At 45.3% G+C, this 19885-nt stretch overlaps 1 protein-coding gene across 1 annotated transcript in view; it reads right to left on the bottom strand.

Moving 5' to 3' along the window:
• The window catches only part of LOC144681112 (adhesion G-protein coupled receptor F1-like), a 136424-nt gene that overhangs the window by 70915 nt on the left and 45624 nt on the right, over positions 1–19885 (bottom strand). Inside the window, exons 5-6 of the mRNA XM_078542842.1 lie at positions 16416–16588; positions 9175–9342 (exon numbers count right to left, since the gene is read on the bottom strand). Coding sequence (XP_078398968.1) covers positions 9175–9342; positions 16416–16588 — 341 coding nt within the window. The remainder of the gene's footprint in view (positions 1–9174; positions 9343–16415; positions 16589–19885) is intronic.

Genomic DNA, 19885 nt, shown 5'->3' with positions numbered 1-19885 from the left:
CGCCATTTCCGCCAACTCCAGCATGATGCCACCACCAAACACATCTTCCCTTCAGCCCCCCTGGCGGCATTCCATAGGTATCGTTCCCTCCGTGACATCCTGGTCCACTCCTCCATCACCCTCTACTCCTCAACCCCCACCTACGGCACCTCCCTATGCATACGCAAAATATGCAACACCTGCCCCTTCACTTCGTCTCTCCTCACCATCCAAGGGCCCAAACATTCCTTTCAAGTGAAGCAGCATTTCACTTGCATTTCCCCCAACTTAGTCTACTGCATTCGTTGCTCCCAATGCGGTCTCCTCTACATTGGAGAGACCAAACGCAGACTGGGCGACCGCTTTGCAGAACACCTTCGGTCTGTCCGCAAGAATGACCCAGACCTCCCTGTTGCTTGCCACCCTGCTCTCTTGTCCATATGTCTGGCTTGCTGCATTGTTCCAGTGAAGCTCAACGCAAACTGGAGGAACAGCACCTCATCTTCCGACTAGGCACTTTACAGCCTTCCGGACTGAATATTGAGTTCAACAACTTTAGATCTTGAACTCCCTCCTCCATCCCCAACCCCTTTCTGTTTCTTCCCCCTCCCTTTTGTTTTTTCCAATAATTTATATAGATTTTTCTTTTCCCACCTATTTCCATTATTTTTAAATCTATACCTTTTATGACCTTTTAGTCTTATTTCACCCCACCCCCACTAGAGCTATCTGTACCTTGTGTGTCCTGCCATCCATTCTTAATTAGCACATTCTCTTAGATAATATCACCACCTTCAACACACTCTTTGTTCCTTTGTCTGTGACATTTTTTGATTATCTGCTCCTATCACTGCTTGCTTGTCCCTACAACCACCCCCCGCCACTTCTCTCCCCCCACCCTAAATCAGCTTATATTTCACCCCTCTCCTATTTTTACTTAGTTCTGTTGAAGGGTCATGAGGACTCGAAACATCAACTTTGTTCTTCTCCGCCGATGCTGCCAGACCTGCTGAGTTTTTCCAGGTATTTCTGTTTTTGTTTCATATTATATGAGCCTTTGTCTTTAGGTGCATTCTTCCTTGACAAGTAGAATGTGCTATATTGCCTTAGGCCGAAGTAAGGTTACGTTTACTATGGAACAAATGTTGGAGGAAACCACTGTTACATTTAATGGCTTGATTACAGGACCTATGTGAGGTCACTTGTAGTTTAATTGTCAAAGCAAAGGCTGCAGAGATGGGGCTGTGGGAAGCAGTCTGACACTTATCATGCTGTATTCTTATCAGGAGTCTATTGTGTAAAGTAAAAACGTTTAGGTCTCAAACTACAGTTTTATGTCTTAAATCATCTTAGCTTTTTAACTTTAGGTGCCTAAAAGAGAAACAGCCACTTTCGTTTAAAGCATGTTACACACCTATGCATTAACTGTGCATTTTTTTGTAACTTTGGAATCAGTTTCTGTAATCAGTGTTCTAGTTATGTAGTGTTTGTGACTTTTATTTCTTATGAACATGTATCAATTGAATATAAAAGAAAAATACTGAGGATGCTGGAAATCTGAAAAAACAAAAACAAAAATAGCTGGAAAAACTCAGCAGGTCTGACAGCATCTGTGGACTGGAAGGCAGAGTTAATGTTTCAAGTCCATAAGACTCTTCATCATAATGACTTCTTCATGTATCAATTTGAATATGTTATTTTATAATGTATGCCTTGCCACCTTATACCAATTATCTCTATGCACTGATTTTATACATACTGTAGTAATTTTGTAATTGCTGGATTAGCTGAAGCTTGTGTACCTCTTGATCTTTTAGTTATTTTTTTTAAGAAACTTGTATCAGGCATAAGCAGTCACTAGGAAATTACATATAGGCGTTTGAGCTTTCCAGAAAACTTAAGATGTATCAATTAGGTCTTTTGGGGCGATGAGCCCAGAGCATTAATCATTAGGAAGTGAAACCGCGCATCCTCTTATCACAAATAAACAGACACACAAATTACCTTGTGGTGCCTTGTTATCAGTGAAATGCTATCAACTTAATAAAGCAACAGGGTAAAGCTATAATGAGAAGGATGTTCGCACAAGTGATTGACATCTTTAGGAACCAGTCAAGACTTAATGGAAAGTGGCATCAGTAAGGTGACGATCACCCTTAAGAGACCAATCAGGCATTGATCATGCACCATACCAATCAGGGACTGATCATGTGCTGTCTGGGCCAATCAGAAATAAGGGATACATTGAGGTAGTGGCTAGCAAGGGTTAATAAGCCACAAATTTCAGTAGCTAGGCACCTAGCAAGAAGAGATGACAGAAGATAGACTTCAGTCAACAGAACATTTCAAGAGACTGCCACAGTCAGCTGGAAATTGCGAGTCCATCTTTCAGAGTGAACAGTCTGATCTACTGCCTTGCTAAGTATTTTGCAAGTTTGTGCTCATTGCAATTAACTTAAATTATGTGAAACTTGTGAAACGTAGTTGTACCCAGAGTGGTTTGTAGCTAGTCAGGACTGTTGGTTCCTTTTAGATAACTCTCCCAACTCAGTCTAACAACTGTAATCGACATAAGTCTCACAATTAAAGTTAGAGTGAATCCCAGATCTTACATTAGCTTTGGAGGAAGAACAATAATATGGAGAAAAGCATTAGGATGATCCAACTCAACAATTGCTCAGTTATTGCTTCAATGATCATCAAAAAACAATTGAACAATTAAGAACTCACAACTCAGCCAATTCCTCTCACCCACCTTTCAGTAACGAACAAATCCATCATTCCAATATCTGAGAATATCGCAGTATGTCAAAACCTTAAACTCTACATGACTACGCAAATAATAATCATAACCGAGATTTTCTGGTCCCACCCATGATGGGGCTTGAAATTCCCACCCAAAGTCAATAGACCTTTGGCTGGTCCGTTAAATTTTCAATCCTGCCGCAACAATTCCTACCATGGGTGGGACCAGAAAATCCCGGCCCATATGCTGGAGTAAGTCACAACAACATAGGTGCAGTCTTTCCTATATGACTATCATCTCAATGAATAACAAAATATAACTAAACTGTATACTTTTCTTAATATCACAAACTCTAAAATGAACAGAAGCCAATCTCTTTCATTACACTGTGCTTCTCCTGGGATCCTTAAACATGCCTTTCTTTCTCCTATTTTAGTGCTTCTTCCAGTTGCAACCTCAGGGCCACTATAATGAATGGGGGCTGACTGCTTCTCTGCTACAAAGACTCAGGCTGAAGTGATCCTCCTTTCATGGGTAACTTGCTCTTTAGAGGGAGCCACAGTTAGCTGTATGTCCAGGACGTGTGCATAGCCAGGCTGGTGCCAGCTTGCACGGTCCTCTGGCATCGTGCGCTCAGGATGAAGGCCAAATACCTGCCATGTACTGCTGTTCTGAGGAATGGCCATCTCAGACAGGCTTACTCCAGTTGTTAGCATTCCACCGGAACCCAACCTGGAACAACATTTTCCCAATCAGGGGACTGTCTGGTTTAATGTCATTAGTCGAACCTGAACACCCCAAGAAACAGTATTTTGCATTCCAGCATTGCTTGTTTCGCCTTGTTTCAGTATAGGAAGAGTTTTTAACATGTGCAGGCAAGTCATTGCAGTTAGCGGAGATGGCAACACATAACATAAGCTTCAAAGGTACTTGTGCAACTAAATTTAGAAAGTGAATAGTGTATTGATTCTCAGAGTGTATAAGGAGGTAAAGGAAAAGTAGTTGGTGTGTCCCCTTGCCTGCCCTTTCCAGGTCATTACACCTCTTATGGTATTGGGTTGCAGTCTTGGCGTGAGCAATTTGGCACAGAGTGCCAGCCAGAGCCATCTCCTTCCATATGGCATGAGACACTTTTTTGCAGTTTGTTTCTATGGAGACCCCAAAATCTCTCCTTCCTTTACTGAACTTCACTTGGGGAGGGTGTTGAGGTCGGGTTCACTGAAATTAGGTACTCCGTCACCCCAACACTCTTCTCCCTTCTGGCTGTCTCTGTCAGATCCTTCAGTGGGAGATATTCTTGAGGAGCGGCACAAAATTTCACATGAATCATCCTGACAGTTAACTCGGTGAGCCCCGTCCTTTCCCATATTCCTCTTACTGCAGCCTTCAGGCAGAGTTGGCCTTTTAAAGGCTGCCCTCTCATTCTCAAGCACCCCCTGTTTTACATGGAACTTACAGTGGTCCAGAACCACTACAGAATCATAGAATTGTTAGGGTGCAAAAGGAGGCCATTTGACCCATTGTGTCTGCAGCTCACCTAGTGCCATGCCCCGCCTTCTCCACATAACCCTGCACATTCCTTTTCAGATAACGCTAATGGATGTTTAAGTAAGTTGAAGATTATCAATTTGCGCAAGTCCAGGATCAGTGGGACAAAAGTCACATAATTGGCCCGGTGGATTTTTGGGCCCATTGCGCCTTGAACTATAATTATAATTCAGTGACCTTAGTGCATTATCACAGTAAAATGGAATGTGTCGAGCATTCATTAATTTTCCTCATTCTCCGACCTGAGAATTAAGCACGAAACAAAAACCTCTTTCCTTTAGGCGGGGAGAGGGTGAGCAGGGGTGGAAAGAAAACAGTGGTAACAACCAATCTCCCTATTTAATTGATATCTTATGGGTAGCGGGCGTGGGAACGGAAAGAGTTTCCTGCTGTGGAGGTCACCAGGAATTTGTGCAGTATCGTGCGGCCCAGGTGTGATTAATTATGCAGTCAGGGGTTTCCCAATGTTTTGCGCAGCAGGGTGGGCTGGATGGCGTGCTCCCCACCATCAAATCTGGGTACCATATTTTAAAGGCACTCAGACAGCAAACTACAGAATGCTGATTGAGCAGATGACAAGAAGAGGACAGCTCCGGTGCCCAAATTCAGCAAAGCCTCCCAGAACGTTCTGCTCACCAAGTTGAGGCCAGGAGGGATGTCATCTTTCCAACTGATGGGAGGAGGAAGCCAAGCAGGGACATGAACCCTGCATGGGAGCAAGTACCCAGGGCAGTCAGTGCCCGGGGCCTCCAGCAGATGACTGCTCTGCAATGTCGAAAAAAGATGATTGACCTCATTGGTGCTGCCAGGGTAAGTGAACCCTCAACCATTCATGCTCACCTTAATGAATGGTATAGGGGCCTCAGTGGCACAGTGATAAGGTGATGCCTCATAGACCCACTGCAGTTCATCTATTCTGCAGCTGGAGAGGCCACTGTGGGACCCTCACCCTTCAACACAGAGAGCTCAGATGCTCTCCAGGTGAGGGGGTGGGCTGGTGGGGATGAGCGGGCTCACTCTGAGCCTTATCCTGGCATGGGCCCATGGCTCTGGAGGGCATTTCCCCAGAACTCTTCTGGACAACCTACAGTGCATCAATCAGATGAAACACAGTCCAGTGGGTTACTTGTAAGACTGGAAGCATGAAAAAGATGCATGAAACCCAATTGCACTCAACCCCATCTTCTTTCTTTACACAGGAGAAGTTAAACCATAATAGAAGAGAGGGAGACAACACGAGAGGGGGCAGGCCACAGTTAAAACAGCTGACTGACTTCGAGGAGTCCTGGGCAAGAGGCATCTGTGAGGTTCATACCTGATGACAAGCCTCTGGAATCGGCCTTCCAAGAGATGCTGGAAAGGAAGTAAGAGACGGGGGAAAAATCAGGCAGAGATATCGGAGGCCCTCAACAGGGTGGTATGCGAGGCAGAGGAGTCCGTCTGCCTGCTAGCTGATGAAGTGATGCCGACTCCACAGATTCCTGCAGTCCTGCAGATTCCACTGGAGATCTGCGCAGACCTCCACTCCTGTTGTAGCCAAGGGTGAGCTTCTGAAATGGCTGCACGAGAGGGGGACGGGGCACCTCGACCTCCCTCCAGGTGCACCTTCCCCTTAAGGAGTCAGGTAAGAGCCATCACGCAGTCAAAGGGAGGAGAAGAGGCAGTTGGACACGCTTTGGGACTTCATTCAGCATTTCCTGAGGGTGTCCGGCCTATCCAAATATCTTTGCCTGTGACCTCTTCAACCTTGCCCTCTGTGACTGCAGACAGAGCAGCTGCCCCATAGCAGGACAGCCAAAGGAAGCCAGGGCCCTCAAAGCCTTGGGTGTCCAGGTGAGAGCCGCCAAGGTCATCCAAGGCAACAGGATAAACTGGTCAGCAGGCTGCCTCCACCCTTGCTGCAGATGTTGGGGCAGAATTTAGGAGAAGTATTAGGGAAAGGAAAATTAAGAAGCTCTGAATTCACAAGTGGTTGCATGACTGTATAATTGTTGCACTTATCATACTTTTGTAAATATAGTTCACTTGCACCTTAATCATGTCTGATGTGGTTTATAGTCCTTAAGCCTGTGCACGACCCCTACCAGCACCCCCCAACACCATTTTCCGAGGGACACCCCATGTCCCCAGGAATCAGGCATGTGAAGGGAGGCAAAGGGATTTGCCAGGGCCCTTGTGAGCCATGTGCAACAAGTCTCCCGTGCATGCTGAACCTTTGCCCTTCACAATCTCATCTGTCCTAAGGCCCTAGCATTGTCAGTACTACATGCTGGGATTCCACTCCAGTTGTCAAGTTAAGTTGACCTGTATCTCCACTCACCCCCAATGACCTAACTCGCATGCAGCTTCTCAAGATCTCCACTCCGAGGCTCTGCATAAATGTGAGCAGCCATGACGCTAGTAACATTTCAGGTAGAGTCAAATACCTTTTCACCTCCCCCTGTGACCCACACCCTCCCCACCATAACCATTGATACCCCCTCCGCCCACCCAGGAATCATATTTGACCTCGCTACGGTAACCCTTCAGCACTCTCCCATCATCCACAGGTCAATGTAGAAGTCTCCTACCTTCCTGAATATCCTACCCCCGTTAGGAATTGCCCCCCATCCTGCCGACCCCCCAAATCCCTCAGCACCCTTTCACTCAACATCGCCGCACCCTCACCCTCCCATTCTACTGCTCCCACTGCCCCCTTTAACCGTCACCATCCTGTCCTATCATTAGTACCCTTAGTGTGCCTCCCAGGAATTCATCATTGATTCTACTAACCCCTCCCTCTGAACTCTTTTCCTATTTATGTGGCCCCCCCATTCCCCTTCACACCTCTACATCCCCATGCCCCTTCATACCTGCACAATCCCCCATTAGCCCCCGCCCACACCCCAACACTCCCGCTTCGTACCAACTCACCTGCTGCATGACCGCCGTAAAATCCCTCATTCCCCTACCACCCCCAACCTCCCTGCCCCCCTCTAGGTCTCAATACCCACCCCACCTCTTCAATCCTCTCCTCTCCATCTATTCACCCCCAACCTGCAACAGACCCTCGCCACCCAACAGTACCTCCTGTAGCCTTTGACCTACAGTTTGAAGATCTGATCCCTGGAAGAAGTTGCTGCACTGAAACAACCACCTTTTGGATGCTGCTGCACAGAGAAGATCCATGTGAATGATGCACCACCCACCCACGGCTGCACATGGTGTTCCAGGGTCTGGTCACTGGAGGTCTCCATGTTCTCCTTATCTACGTTAGCTGTCTCAGGCCTTCTTCAGATAAGTGTCAATTGTTACACGCCACGTTGGTCCAGCTGTGTTCTAGACCGGTGTGATTTTCTGCTGGCAGCATGGACAATTGGGCGGGTGGGGTGCAATTCCGGTTGGGCCTTCATCTGCATCTAATTAGAGGGATGCAAATCATGCCAGCCTCTGACAGGAAATGCGACCCACCATGGTGGGTGGGAGTGGAAGATCCTGATGTCATTTTACGCTGGCGGGGAACCGATTTTTGAGCTCCGGCTGCATTGTCCCCCATGCCCACCATTAAACCCATTGCAGGGCGGGGGCCAGGAAAATTCTGCCCTATATTTCCAGATTTCAGAGTCCCAGATTTCAGAGTCCCATTTTTCAGGTAGCTGCAGAATAATGGGACAGTTTGATGGAAAATCCAAACTGTCAGACTTTCATATGCCCCTTGGAGGCTATGTTGCTCATTCCCTTTCCATGTTCTCTTGTATGCAAGAATATCAATTCAAACTGGTGTATGAGGGTAAATTTACCATGCTTCTGCTCTTAGCAGGAGCTTTACTTGAAAGCAACATCTGTCAGAGAATTGGAATTTGAGTATTGTCGCTGTATGCCTGCACTGCTGTCCGTTTAAGCCTGACTTCCTGCTGATAGCGTGGGATCAGTGAAATTACACTATAATTTTATGGGGCACAGCAACCCTCAGGAACATTTACCAGTTACGGTTCTTTATTATTCTAGCTGGAAATGGAGCTTCAATGAGCTAGTGGTTAATTTGATTCCTCACAACTGAACCCTAATGATCAATTGTGGTTCAAATCAATTAGGATAGAAAGGTTTTGAGAGCTGAAACAACTATTCCAACCAAACATAAAGACTGAAGTGGTGGAGGTGAAATAATCACCTTGACACTAGCTAATGACCTAATGCTGGCATGAGTTAATTAGTGCCAGCAAATTCCACATCCTAACAACGCTCGGTGTAAAGTAACTTCTCCTGAATTTCCTATTGCATTTATCAGTGATCCTCTTATACTTATTGCCCTAGTTTTAGTCTTCCCAACAAAGTGGAAACGTCATCTTGACTCTTACACTATCAAACCCTTTCATAATCTTAAAGTCCTTAATCAGATAAACTCTCAGCCTTCTCTTGATTCTGAAAAAAAGAACCCTGGTCAGGTTCAATCTTTCCTGACAGCATGCGCTGTATCAGATGCAACTCCCCCAACACCTCCCACTGCCCCTTCAGGGCCATCTAATTGCTGGACTGTTGTGTCCAGGGAAAGGTGTTTCCCTGGTTCTATACAGTACAGCAGAATGAAGCACAACCAGTGAATCAGTCATGAGGTGTTTTTGCAAAGAGGCTTCCAACTTGTATCTGGTTCAATGTTGTTGAGATTGAAGTGTTTCCTATTGAACTGGATCCTATGTATTAGGATGAACTAAGTTTGCACATTCTGGAAGCCAAGACTTCTTTTCAGCAACTTAGGCAATTTTCAAGCCTTATAGTTAATCTTCAGGTAAGACTTAGAGTGATTTTATAAGCAACACATTCAGCTTTCACCTTGCTAAACTTCACTTTCACATAAAAGAGACATGGTGCAGAAAAGCATTATAGTCAGTTCCAGCCTGTTTCTCGCAGGTGCTAGTTCTTACCTCTACATCTGTTTCATTAGCAGTGGTGTTTACTGTTGAAATTGGTGTCAGAATATCAACCACAGCTTGGACATTGCCCGGGGTGGTTACGTTGACCACATCTGTGACATTGGATAATCGTTGAAGAAGACTGGAAAAAGTATTTTCTAAATCAGTGGAGTTTACCACCTGAAAAATGAAATTAGAAATTAGATTACAGAAACATATGGAATTGATGGACTGGGAAAGACAAACGGGTAAATTGTGCATAGTCCATGCAGTCATGGGCCTGAATTTTACGCTGCCTTCCAGCGGCTTTTTAGATGGGAGGAGCGTGAAATTGCAGGGACAGGATTCCCAGTGTTCCTGCCCACCCCAACTTTGCAGCGATTTTACGCTGGGGTGGGCAAGGCCTGAGATGAGAAGACTGTCCTTGCACCAATTGAGACCCTGAAGTGGCCAATAACTGGCCATTTAAGGGGCGTTTCCCACCCAGCCTCAACTTTTAATCTGGCGGGAGGATTGAACGTCCGTGGGGGAAGGCCGGAAATAATCCAAGTTAGATCTGGGGCAGGAAGGAGGGAGGGTGGGGACGCCTCCATCAGAAGCCCCCTTCTGATGTGGGGGTATCCCCCCTTAAGACCCGGTAACCTCCGGACCTCCCTCCTCCCCCCACCCCGGCCATTCCCTGGGACCAAGATTTCACCCCTGGTATCCCCCCAGGCATTCCCTACCCTCCCCGCCCAGGGACCTCTGACATTTAACTTTCCCTCCACTTCCCAGACTTGGTCTCTGTCCTCCTAGTGCAGTCCTTCTTTGGTCCACTTGTATTGACCACAGCAGATGTTAATTGCTGCACAAACCAAATGCCAGAGGGAAACTTGGCTTACAGGCCATGCCCTTTTTTTGTATCCTGAAAACAAGAAGAAAATGTACTGGCCTCAGCAGCAAGAAGTCCAGTAACACTTTTGGTATTTTAAAAATTAAAAGTAAAGTTTTTGTTAACAAGAAGAAAAAAAATTAAGCACACAAGATTACAGTTACACGGTTAAAATTTGTATTACAAAACATTCCCCCAAAAGACTCCCTACTTGGTCAGGCCACAAGTAAACTCCTTCCAGGCATAACTCCTTTTTTGATGTTTAGCTATAAAAAATCCAGCAGTATTATCCAAGGCAAAGTACTGCAGTTTTAATAAAGGCATACCACACGATCGCTTCAACTCTCTTTTGCTCTGCTGTGGAAATCCAAGTATTCAGAACAAGACTACTTTATGCAGCCCAAGACTTTCCTGAATTGACTGGGTGGCTGATTCAAACTGCATCTTCTCCCAGCCTAGATCAGTTTCCAGGAGATCTTCCTCACACAGCCAACATCTCCCCTAAGCTCTCCACAATAACCCTAAAATACCTTTTTCACACTTTCATCTCAGGTTTCATTGTTCCCGCACCTCTTTGAAACTCAAATCTTTCCAAATATAAAATCTTTCATGTTTCTATGTTGTCTCTGCTTTTGGGTCAATATAATGTAATATACCCTCTTCCATATGCCAATAGAACTCCTGGAGGATGCAAAATATGTTTCTTGTTACCTCTGACTTCCCATTGATATTCAAATGAACTCTCAATTTATCTAAAAATGCAAATGTTAGATCCAACCTATTTATTTGTACCTCAAATGCCTCATAATAGCTTATTACAAATGCACAAACCTAATGCCTCTATCCTTTCATGTCTTACATTTCCCAGAGAACCTGTCTTCTAGTAACCTTTCAACAGCTTAGTTAAATCATTTACACACACACACAGATGTACACACAGCCTTCTTCACAAAATAACACAATATTCCCCAAAAATATATATTTTTAAAAATCCATTCTCACACCACTGCAGTGCTGTTGCTGCAGGGACTGGAGAGCTGCTGGCCAATCAGATTGGCTGGCAGCTCTCTAAGGCAGGTCTTTCCCCCAAGTGAGGGGTCGAAGTCCCGCTTAATGCCAATCAATGCTCATTAGAGTGTAAATTGGCAGTAGGGCAGTGGAGACGGTGGGGATATGTTCCCTGGTGACTCTCCAGAGGGCGGGAGGTGAGCCCCTGTCCCCTGAAAAATTCTGGCTGTGGTACAACTGACCATCATGATGTCAGTGCAACCCCCATTCCCAACCCACCAACAGTCACATAATCCCCTGGAAAAGGCAAAAGATTTTTAAAGACCTGATGTCAATTCAGGAAGAAACATTTGGGAAATTCCTCTCTGGCCCACAAATGCAATCAAAATAAGTTTCAGAACACTGTGACTATGAGGCATATCATCCAATATTCCACCTTCCTTTGTATTCTACAATGTCAGCTAAAGCCAAGAATTAATCTCTTTCAAATACTCGCAACAAATTTGCACTCACTCTACATACTGGCAATTTACTGCAAAGATTGATTCCCCCTCTGCAAGAAGAAAAACTCCCTGATGTATGAGCTACTTGCTTTTTCATTCATTCATGGGATGTGTCTCACAGCAGGTGTCTCTGGCTCAGCTAGCATTTATTGCCCATCCCTAATTGCCCTTGTTCAGAGAGCATTTAAGAACCAACCACATTGCTGTGGGTCTGGAGTCACACATAGACCAGACTAGGTAAGGACAGCAGATTCCTTCCTTAAAAGGCATTAGTGAACCAGATGGGTTTTTATAACAATCAGCAATGGTCATCATCAGACTTTTAATTCCAGATTTTTTTTTCACCATCTGCCACAGTGTGATTCGAACCCAGGTCCCCAGAACATTACCCTGGGTCTCTGGAATTCTAGTCTAGTGAAAATACCACGATGCCATCACCTCCCCAAGCTACTTGAGCTACTTCTATTTTTATGTAAATTATATCCATATCCCCAGCCTCTCCCTAACCTATCTAATTCAAATAGCCTACCCACATAGTCACAGACTGGCCACTTCATCATTTTGAACATTTCAATCAAATCTCCCCAAAATGTATGTTTTTCTATAGTAAAAAGACACAGCTATTGAAGCATCTAAAATAACTTATGTGTTTTAAGCTAGTACTTCAAGTGGAAATATTTGTAAGGTTATGAGGAAGTGGCATAGCACTTTTAAAGAGCCATTTAAGGTATGATGGGCCAAATGGCCACCTTCTATGCTGTATCATTCTATAATTTGTTACAAATATGATGTTTGTAAGATTGTTATGTTTTTAGACTGTCTCTTCAATTAGGTGAAAATAGTCATGTGACCTATTCTGAATTCTGTCTGACAACAAGCTTGGATGGCTTTTTTGTTAAAGGGAGATCCAGGTTGTTTTACGGGGTTAAAGGTGCAAGATATTCACACCCGTAAACGATGACCAGGACAGCTATGTTGATGGTAGATAAACTGTTAGGCTTCAAGTCACAGGAAGGTGTTAGGAATGGTAGGTTTTGTAAATGGTTATATTTTAAACAGTCTATTTAATTTCAAAATGAAATTGGGAGGCGGGAGGGCTAAAGGAAAAATTAGCATTTCTACCTAGGTACAAGGCCCATGTAACTCACATTACCACGAGGAAGCCATTGTAGGATTAGGTTACAGCTTTTCCTAAAATATCACTGAACCTCTCAGATAGGTCAACCTGTAAGAATCTGAGAGAGTTGGGGGGAGGAGGAGAGAGAGAGAGAGAGAGAGAAAGAGAGCAGAAAGACAGAGGCAGCTAGTCCTGCATCTTAAGCAGAGAAAATGCTGGCCCTGTCAATCACCACACAAAACATGGATGAGAGCTTGCACTCAGATTGAATAGACCAAGTTCATGAGGATTTAAATGAGCTTGGAAGATTCATCTTGCTTGGTTTGAGGGAAGAATCTCTAAGTTGTCTCTTACCGTGAAATTCAGTTCAGGGATTAGAAGTTATCCAACAGGAAAAGGAGAAGAGAAGCAAGCCATCAGGACTTGAGAATAGCTTTGGACTGGTTACTGAAGAATAGTGTCCACTTAAGGGGCAGAGTAAAGTATAGCCCTGGAGGGGGATTTTCTGTTAAGTTAAACATTAAATGGGTTATTTTTTAATAGTTTACAGTATAAACTACCTCCTGAAATAGTGTTTAGTCAATATTGCTTTTAGCTTGTTTATTACAGTAAACTTGAAATCTTGTCATGTGATCCTTCCAGTCAGTCACTGGAAATTTGAATATTTTTCTAAGAGTTATAGGTCTGTGGAGGGTTTGTGACAGATGCTATGGGCGTAATTTTCCATTTATGAGACTAAGTGTAGTGGTGGGCAGTTTCGCCCACCCCACTGGTCAGAATGGCAGGAACACGTGCCCGATTCCGCACTTGGAAGCTCATTAATTAAGCACAGGCGCATATTGGTCCGAATCACCTGGCAGGTCAGGAGCTGATTTGTCCATCAGCCATCAGCTGGCAGGTTCAAAGGTCCGGGCGCCACATTAAAATGCCAGTCCAACACATACATCTCACTCTCTCCAGCCCACTTGTCTTCAGGATATGTGCAGAGATGTCGGCCAGCCACAAGAAGGCGGCTGAAAGCCTCAAGAAGAAAGCAGCACCCCGCTTCACCCACCAGGCCCTCCAGGTATTGATCAGAGGGGTATGGGCGCACAGGCATGTTCTATATCCCAGGGATGGCTCCAGGAAGCACAGCAGCCTCACATCTTCGCCCTGGGAGGCCGTCGCAGAGCAGGTGAGCGTGGCTGACAACCGCGCCCGAAACACCATCCAGTGCAGGAAGAAGATGAATGATCTCATCTGCTCTCATACAGGCCAAGCTGGCACAGAACAGGCGCAAGAGATCGCAAACTGGGGGAGGGACGGCCGACACTGAGTTTGAGGAGCAGCTGAGCTGGCTGGGGAGGACAGGGATCACTCCTGTGGGGAAGGGGAGATCAGCCTCACCCAGCAACCTAGTACAGATCACAGCTCCATGACATCATCAAATCCTGACGATCACAGTGACTCACGTGCAGTCTTATCTAGCTCATGCTCATTAACTGAAACTCTATTTTCTATTTTCTAGGCAACAGCAGATCGAGGCCCACAAGCCAGTGGAGCACCTGTCTAAGTCCCCAGACCACATCCAAAGTGGAAGCTCTGGAAGAACCGTCACAGTGCTCCCACGCACCCTCCACCAGCTCAGAGACACACACGTCAGTGGGGCACAGATGTAGATTAGGCTCAGGCTCACTTTCTGGAGAGCACCTCACTGACAGGTCTCCACAGCAGTTGGAGGCAGGGACAACCCAGGTCTCCGGCACTTGGAGGGCTGCTGGAGACCAGCCACCCGCTCAGTCCGAGTCAGATGATGAGCCTCGAAGCGGCCGCCAACTCAATGCTGGAGATGCCACAACAGACGGTGGAACATCAGAGATTCAACAGTCACTCAGCAGACAAGAGCGAACAATAGAGGAGTCCATCCACCTTCTGCCTAATGTTGTGGGTCCAACATGCAAGAGCCTCAAGGTCACCATGGAAAGGCTGGCAACCACCATGGAGACCTTGGTCCAGCAGATCTTGCCAAATTTGCACTCAGCCCTGCAATCTATGGCCACACACCCTGGTGGGCACCATCAAGATGTAGGCAACATGGGGATGGGGCACCTTGACCTCCTTCCACATGCGCCATCTCCTGCAGGATCAGGGTGGGGCCCTTGTATATCCTGTATATCCTCCTCATACAGGAAGGATGAGTATCATCCGGACGCCCTGGGGGCCACCTCTCACGACGCTCCAAAGGTGTGTAGCCGCTCACAGTCCCCTCTTCCTGTGACCCCATCCACTGCAGCTGCTCAGGCTGCCAAAAGTGCTCCTGCCCCTGAGCAAGTTACCCCAATCAGGCTGGTGCCCTCCAGACCACAGGCCACTAGGGGACATCTACAAGGTCATCACAGACATCATGGGACAAGTAACAGATGGCCCTATAGGGAATGGGGTGGGGGGGAGGGGGCGGTGGTGGGGAAAAAAAAGGATAGAAAATGGGAAAGAAGGGTGGATGAAACCATGGATACATGAATAAAATAAAAATAAAAATAAGTGGATAACAAATAAAAATGCAGGGCTCAAGTTTTACATATCCGGAGTGCCATCTTGGTCATCTCAATGTGTGTGCTCATGTCTCAGGGACAAGGTGGCATCAGCCACCATGCAAGTAGGGCAGGAAAAACTGGAGACCTTTACAGACTCCAAATGTGTCATCTTCTGAGCTTCACTTTCTTGCTTCTTGAATCACTAATGTCGTCAATGTTTCCCTTCAGAGAGAAAGCAAAAGCAGATATGGATCCTGGGCTCAATGCTGCCTTTGTCAGGGTCCTGATGCAATGGAGGAGGTGAAGAAGGGAGAGGTGACGCCGCGCGCAGCTCCAACAGGAGGCCATGCCTGAGAGATATGGTCAAGCGGAGCCAGGGCATGAACAGGAGAGTCGGGAGGAGAAACCCAGGCAACAAGGGAGAATTGCCAGATCTAGGGTTTATCGTAGAACAGTCTCCTATTTACAAATAAGTGAGAGGCAATGCTGTGCATGTCTGCGCTTGTCCCGAGCTCTGGTACATCACATATGCCACATCCTTTGTGATGACGCCACGTGTAGTTGGAGGGTATGCCCCGCCAAGCTCTGCCATACATGGGGCAGATAGTGCTTGTAGGGCTGGATAGATGAGTTGTTGGAGTTTTGTGCACTCTCACTGATGCCTTGACTTCGCCTCTGAGTGTTTCCGACAAAGTCTCTGGATGTCTTTGGTACCTTCCCAAATAAACCATTTTGGTCAGTTACAAGCCAAGGATTCCTATGAGTTGATGGGGTTGTTTGACTTCTTCAGGAATGCTTTGAGGAAATCCCTACAGCATTTCTATTGTCCTCCTGGAATCTCCTGCCACAACCAAGTTCCAAGTAGAGCAGTTGCTTTGGGAGTGGGTGCTAGGCATATGAACTGCCCAGTGAAGCTGATTTTGAGTGATTCACGTCTCAATGCTGGGCAGGTTCACTTGGGAGAAGATGCTGCTGTTGCACCACCTTTCTTGTCACTGGATTTGGAAGATCTTGTGAAGGCACTGCTGGTGGTGCTTCTCCAGTACTTTGAGGTGCTAAGTTTTAGGCACTTTAACTTCACTGTCATGCTATAATTTCAGGTCCACCAAAGCAATATAAATTGTGATAATTAACAAAATTGGTTTAAATTAACAACAGCTGTGATAAAACAACAAAGAATTTGTCGTGAGCACATTTTACAAGAACATCACTTACTGTAGTTTTCAGTCTTAAGTTCATACCTGAAGAATATTGTTGATTTCCTCTGATATACAGAAATCCAATTCCTTTTCATAGTTTCCATTCTTTCCACACCTTCTCTTCATGACCCCTCTTCGATTTCTACAGGGGATTTCTGCGATGGAATTATAATTTGTTGTGCCATATGTTTCATCGTTACATGGTATCTCATCATCTGTTTAAAGAAACATTCATAAAACTTTCCAAAAGCTACATAATTTTGTTCATACTGTACTTTTTAAGTTTATCATTTGTTCTATAATCATTTGTTCTGTGCATACTTGATTATTGACATGTGAATATATGCCACAGTGCTTAGAAGTGTAATGGGGAACAATTATTGACTGCCAATTATTTCTATCCATGAGTGTTATACAAACATTAAGTGGTTCATTTAGAACTGGAATAAGATGGTTTTCTAAAAAATGAAATGAATGAAAGGGAAAGAAAAGAGACAATAGGAGCAAGTTTGAAGTGATCAATTCCACCAGGCAAGAACTAGATGGAAGAAGCGAGCCTTCCACCTAATGGAAGGAGTCAGGGAGCATTTTTATGTCTGAGACTCATGTAAATATGATGTGGAGAGTAAAGGGTTAATATGATTAATATGCATTATAAAGTGAGTTATATTTATGAAAGCTGTCTCTCACTGTATTCTTCCACCACAACCCTTGACATACACATCTGCTGTTGTTTCTCTATATGTATACAGAGGTGTAGTTACTGTAGGTGATAATCTCGAGCTGTTTTCTGTTTTTCTAGCCTGCTTGACTGAGAATATGATAGTACGTGTTTACAAGAGGTGCATGAAGTCCATGAGCAGACAAAACACACTCAGGAATATAGCCAGCTGAAACTCTACTGTGTATAAATGTATGTTATTGTAACTGCTATTTTAAGATGCTTTGGTTCACGGAATCATTTCCCTGCATGCTTGTAATAAAGATTCCCTAACCTTAGCCAGCTCCATACTCCAAGTGGCATTTTTCCAACAACACAAACAGCAAGTGGTTCATTTGGAACTCAAATATGCTGGTTTTCTAAAAATTGAAGTGAATGAAAGGAAAAAAATAAAGAGGCAATTGAAGCAATTTTGAAGTGATCAATTCCACCAGACAGGAATCAGATTGAAGAAGCCAGCCAGGGAGCATTTTTATGTCTGGGACTCATAAATATAATTGGTGTGCTGCTCACACACTTGAAGCAGCTACACCAATTGAGGAGAGGTGAGAGGGGGGGGCTTCATAACAAGATAGATAAATTGGTGACACAAATGGAAATAAGAGGGTATGATATGACAGCCATTACAGAGATGTGATTACAAGGTGACCTAGGATGGGAACTGAATATTCTAGGGTATTTGACATTTTGAAAGGATGGGAAGAAAGGAAAAGGAGGCAGAGTAGCTCTGCTAATAAAGGATGAATTCAGTGCAATGGTGAAAAATGATATTGGCTTGGAAGATCAAGATGTAGAATCAGTTTGGATGGAGATAAGAAATAGCAAAAATCACTGGTGGAAGTAATCAACAGGTTTTAAATACTCATATAGATTGGACAAGTCAAATTGGCAAAGGCTCTGAAGAAGAGTCATATGGACTCGAAGCATTAACTCTGTCTTTCTCTCCACAGATGCTGTCAGACCTGCTGGGTTTTTACAGCATTTTTTGTTTTTGTTTCAGATTTCCAGCATCCGCAGTATTTTACCTTTGGCAAAGGTAGCCTTGAGGATGAGTTCATTTGGGACACTTCATTAGAACAATGTGTTCTGGAACCAACCAAGGATCAGGCTATTTTAGAGTTAGTGATGCGTAATGAGATAGGATTAATTAAAGATCGCATGATAAAGGATTCTTTAGGGAAGAGTGATCATGACATGAGGGAATTTCACAGTCAATTTAAGGGTGAGAAACTGGGGTCTGAAACGAACGTTTTAAACTTAAAGAAAGGCAATTACAAAGGAATAAAGACAGAGTTGCTAAAGTAGACAGGGAGAATAAGTTAAAAGATAAGATGGTAGATAAAGAGCAGGAGACATTTAAGGAGATATTTCATATCTCTCAACAAAGATAGCTTCCATTGAGAAAGACTCTATGAGAAAGGTATACCAAACTTGGCTTACCACCAAAAGTTAAGGATGGTAACAGATTGGAAGAAAGACGATGCTAAAATTAGTGGTAAGCCAGAGGATTGGGAAAATTTTTTAAAACCAGCAAAGGATGACAAAGAAAATAGAGGGAGAAATTAGAGTAAATTAGCAAGAAATGTAAAACAGTAAGGGCTTCTATAACTATATAAAAAGAACGAGTGTTGACCCAATAACTGCTTCAGAGGGTCTTAAAGGAACTAGCTGCAGAGATAATAGATGCATTGGTTGTAATCCTCCAAAATTCCATAGGCTTGAATTTTAGCTTTGGTCGGGAAATCGGCCCCCAACCGTGGTTTCACACTGGCTTGCCAATTAAGGCCCACCCAGCGTGAAACGTGCCTTTCCAATGGTTGGGAAGGGCCGGGCGGGGCTGGGGCCTTTCAGGTGTCGGGTCCAATGGTGACCCAGTGAGTTATTTAAAACGGCACAGGAAGCTCCTTGAAGGCTGCCAGGGAAGAACATATCTTCTGCGTGCTGAAGACTGAAGCTATGGCCTCAACTGCGGCTGGAGATGCCAGGCGGGAGGGCAGGTCTGGTGGGCACTTGACCACCTCCCACCCCCGGCGGTTTTCAGACGAGTGCCTCACGGTCCTCCTGGAGTAGGTAGCTACCAGGAGGGGCACCCTCGTCCCCAGGGATGGAAGAAGGAGGCCACTGCACCTGACAAAAAAAGCTTGGCAGGAGGTGGCAGCACAGGTCAGCAGCCACGATATTGTACGGCGCACATTTGTGCAGTGCCACAAAAGGTTCAGTGATCTGCTGCGCTCGGGAAGGGTGAATACTGTGTTGGCATGGATCAGTGTGGTGAAGTGTTAAGGGCTAGCCATTTCCCGTCCCACCCCCCCGCCTCCCCGGCCCCAGTAGATCTCAGGGGTGTTAAAGTCTGAGTGCCAACTGTCAGTGACGCTGGAGCTGGCCAAGGGGTTGAGCCCTAGCTGCTTCGACTGAGTGCCTTGCAGCTTGAGGCCCACGACTCAGATGTACCATGCACGGTGCTCCTCCGGTGGGGCTGGACAGACTGCAATGGTGCTGCAGATAGAGGATGAACAAATCAATGCCCCTCTGTCCTTTCAGGAGAAGATGAGCCATAACAACATTGAGAAGTCATGGACAGGCGGAGGCCCCCCAAACCTCCTAATCCTTACAAGATTTGAGCAGGACGCCTCGGAGCTGGAGATGCGCCACGCATCATGGTCAGCCGGTCACGGAGAGGCTGGGGTGTCAGACGAGGGTAAGAGTGCAGTGCACAGAGGTGAGAGTTTCGGATGGTGGAAACATTCTTGTGCAGTCTCATCATCGATAGGAGCCTCAAAACTGGAGTCCC

Source organism: Cetorhinus maximus, chromosome 5, assembly GCF_964194155.1.
Source record: "Cetorhinus maximus chromosome 5, sCetMax3.hap1.1, whole genome shotgun sequence".
Taxonomy (NCBI): domain Eukaryota; kingdom Metazoa; phylum Chordata; class Chondrichthyes; order Lamniformes; family Cetorhinidae; genus Cetorhinus; species Cetorhinus maximus.
This window is presented reverse-complemented; position numbering and strand designations above follow the sequence as displayed.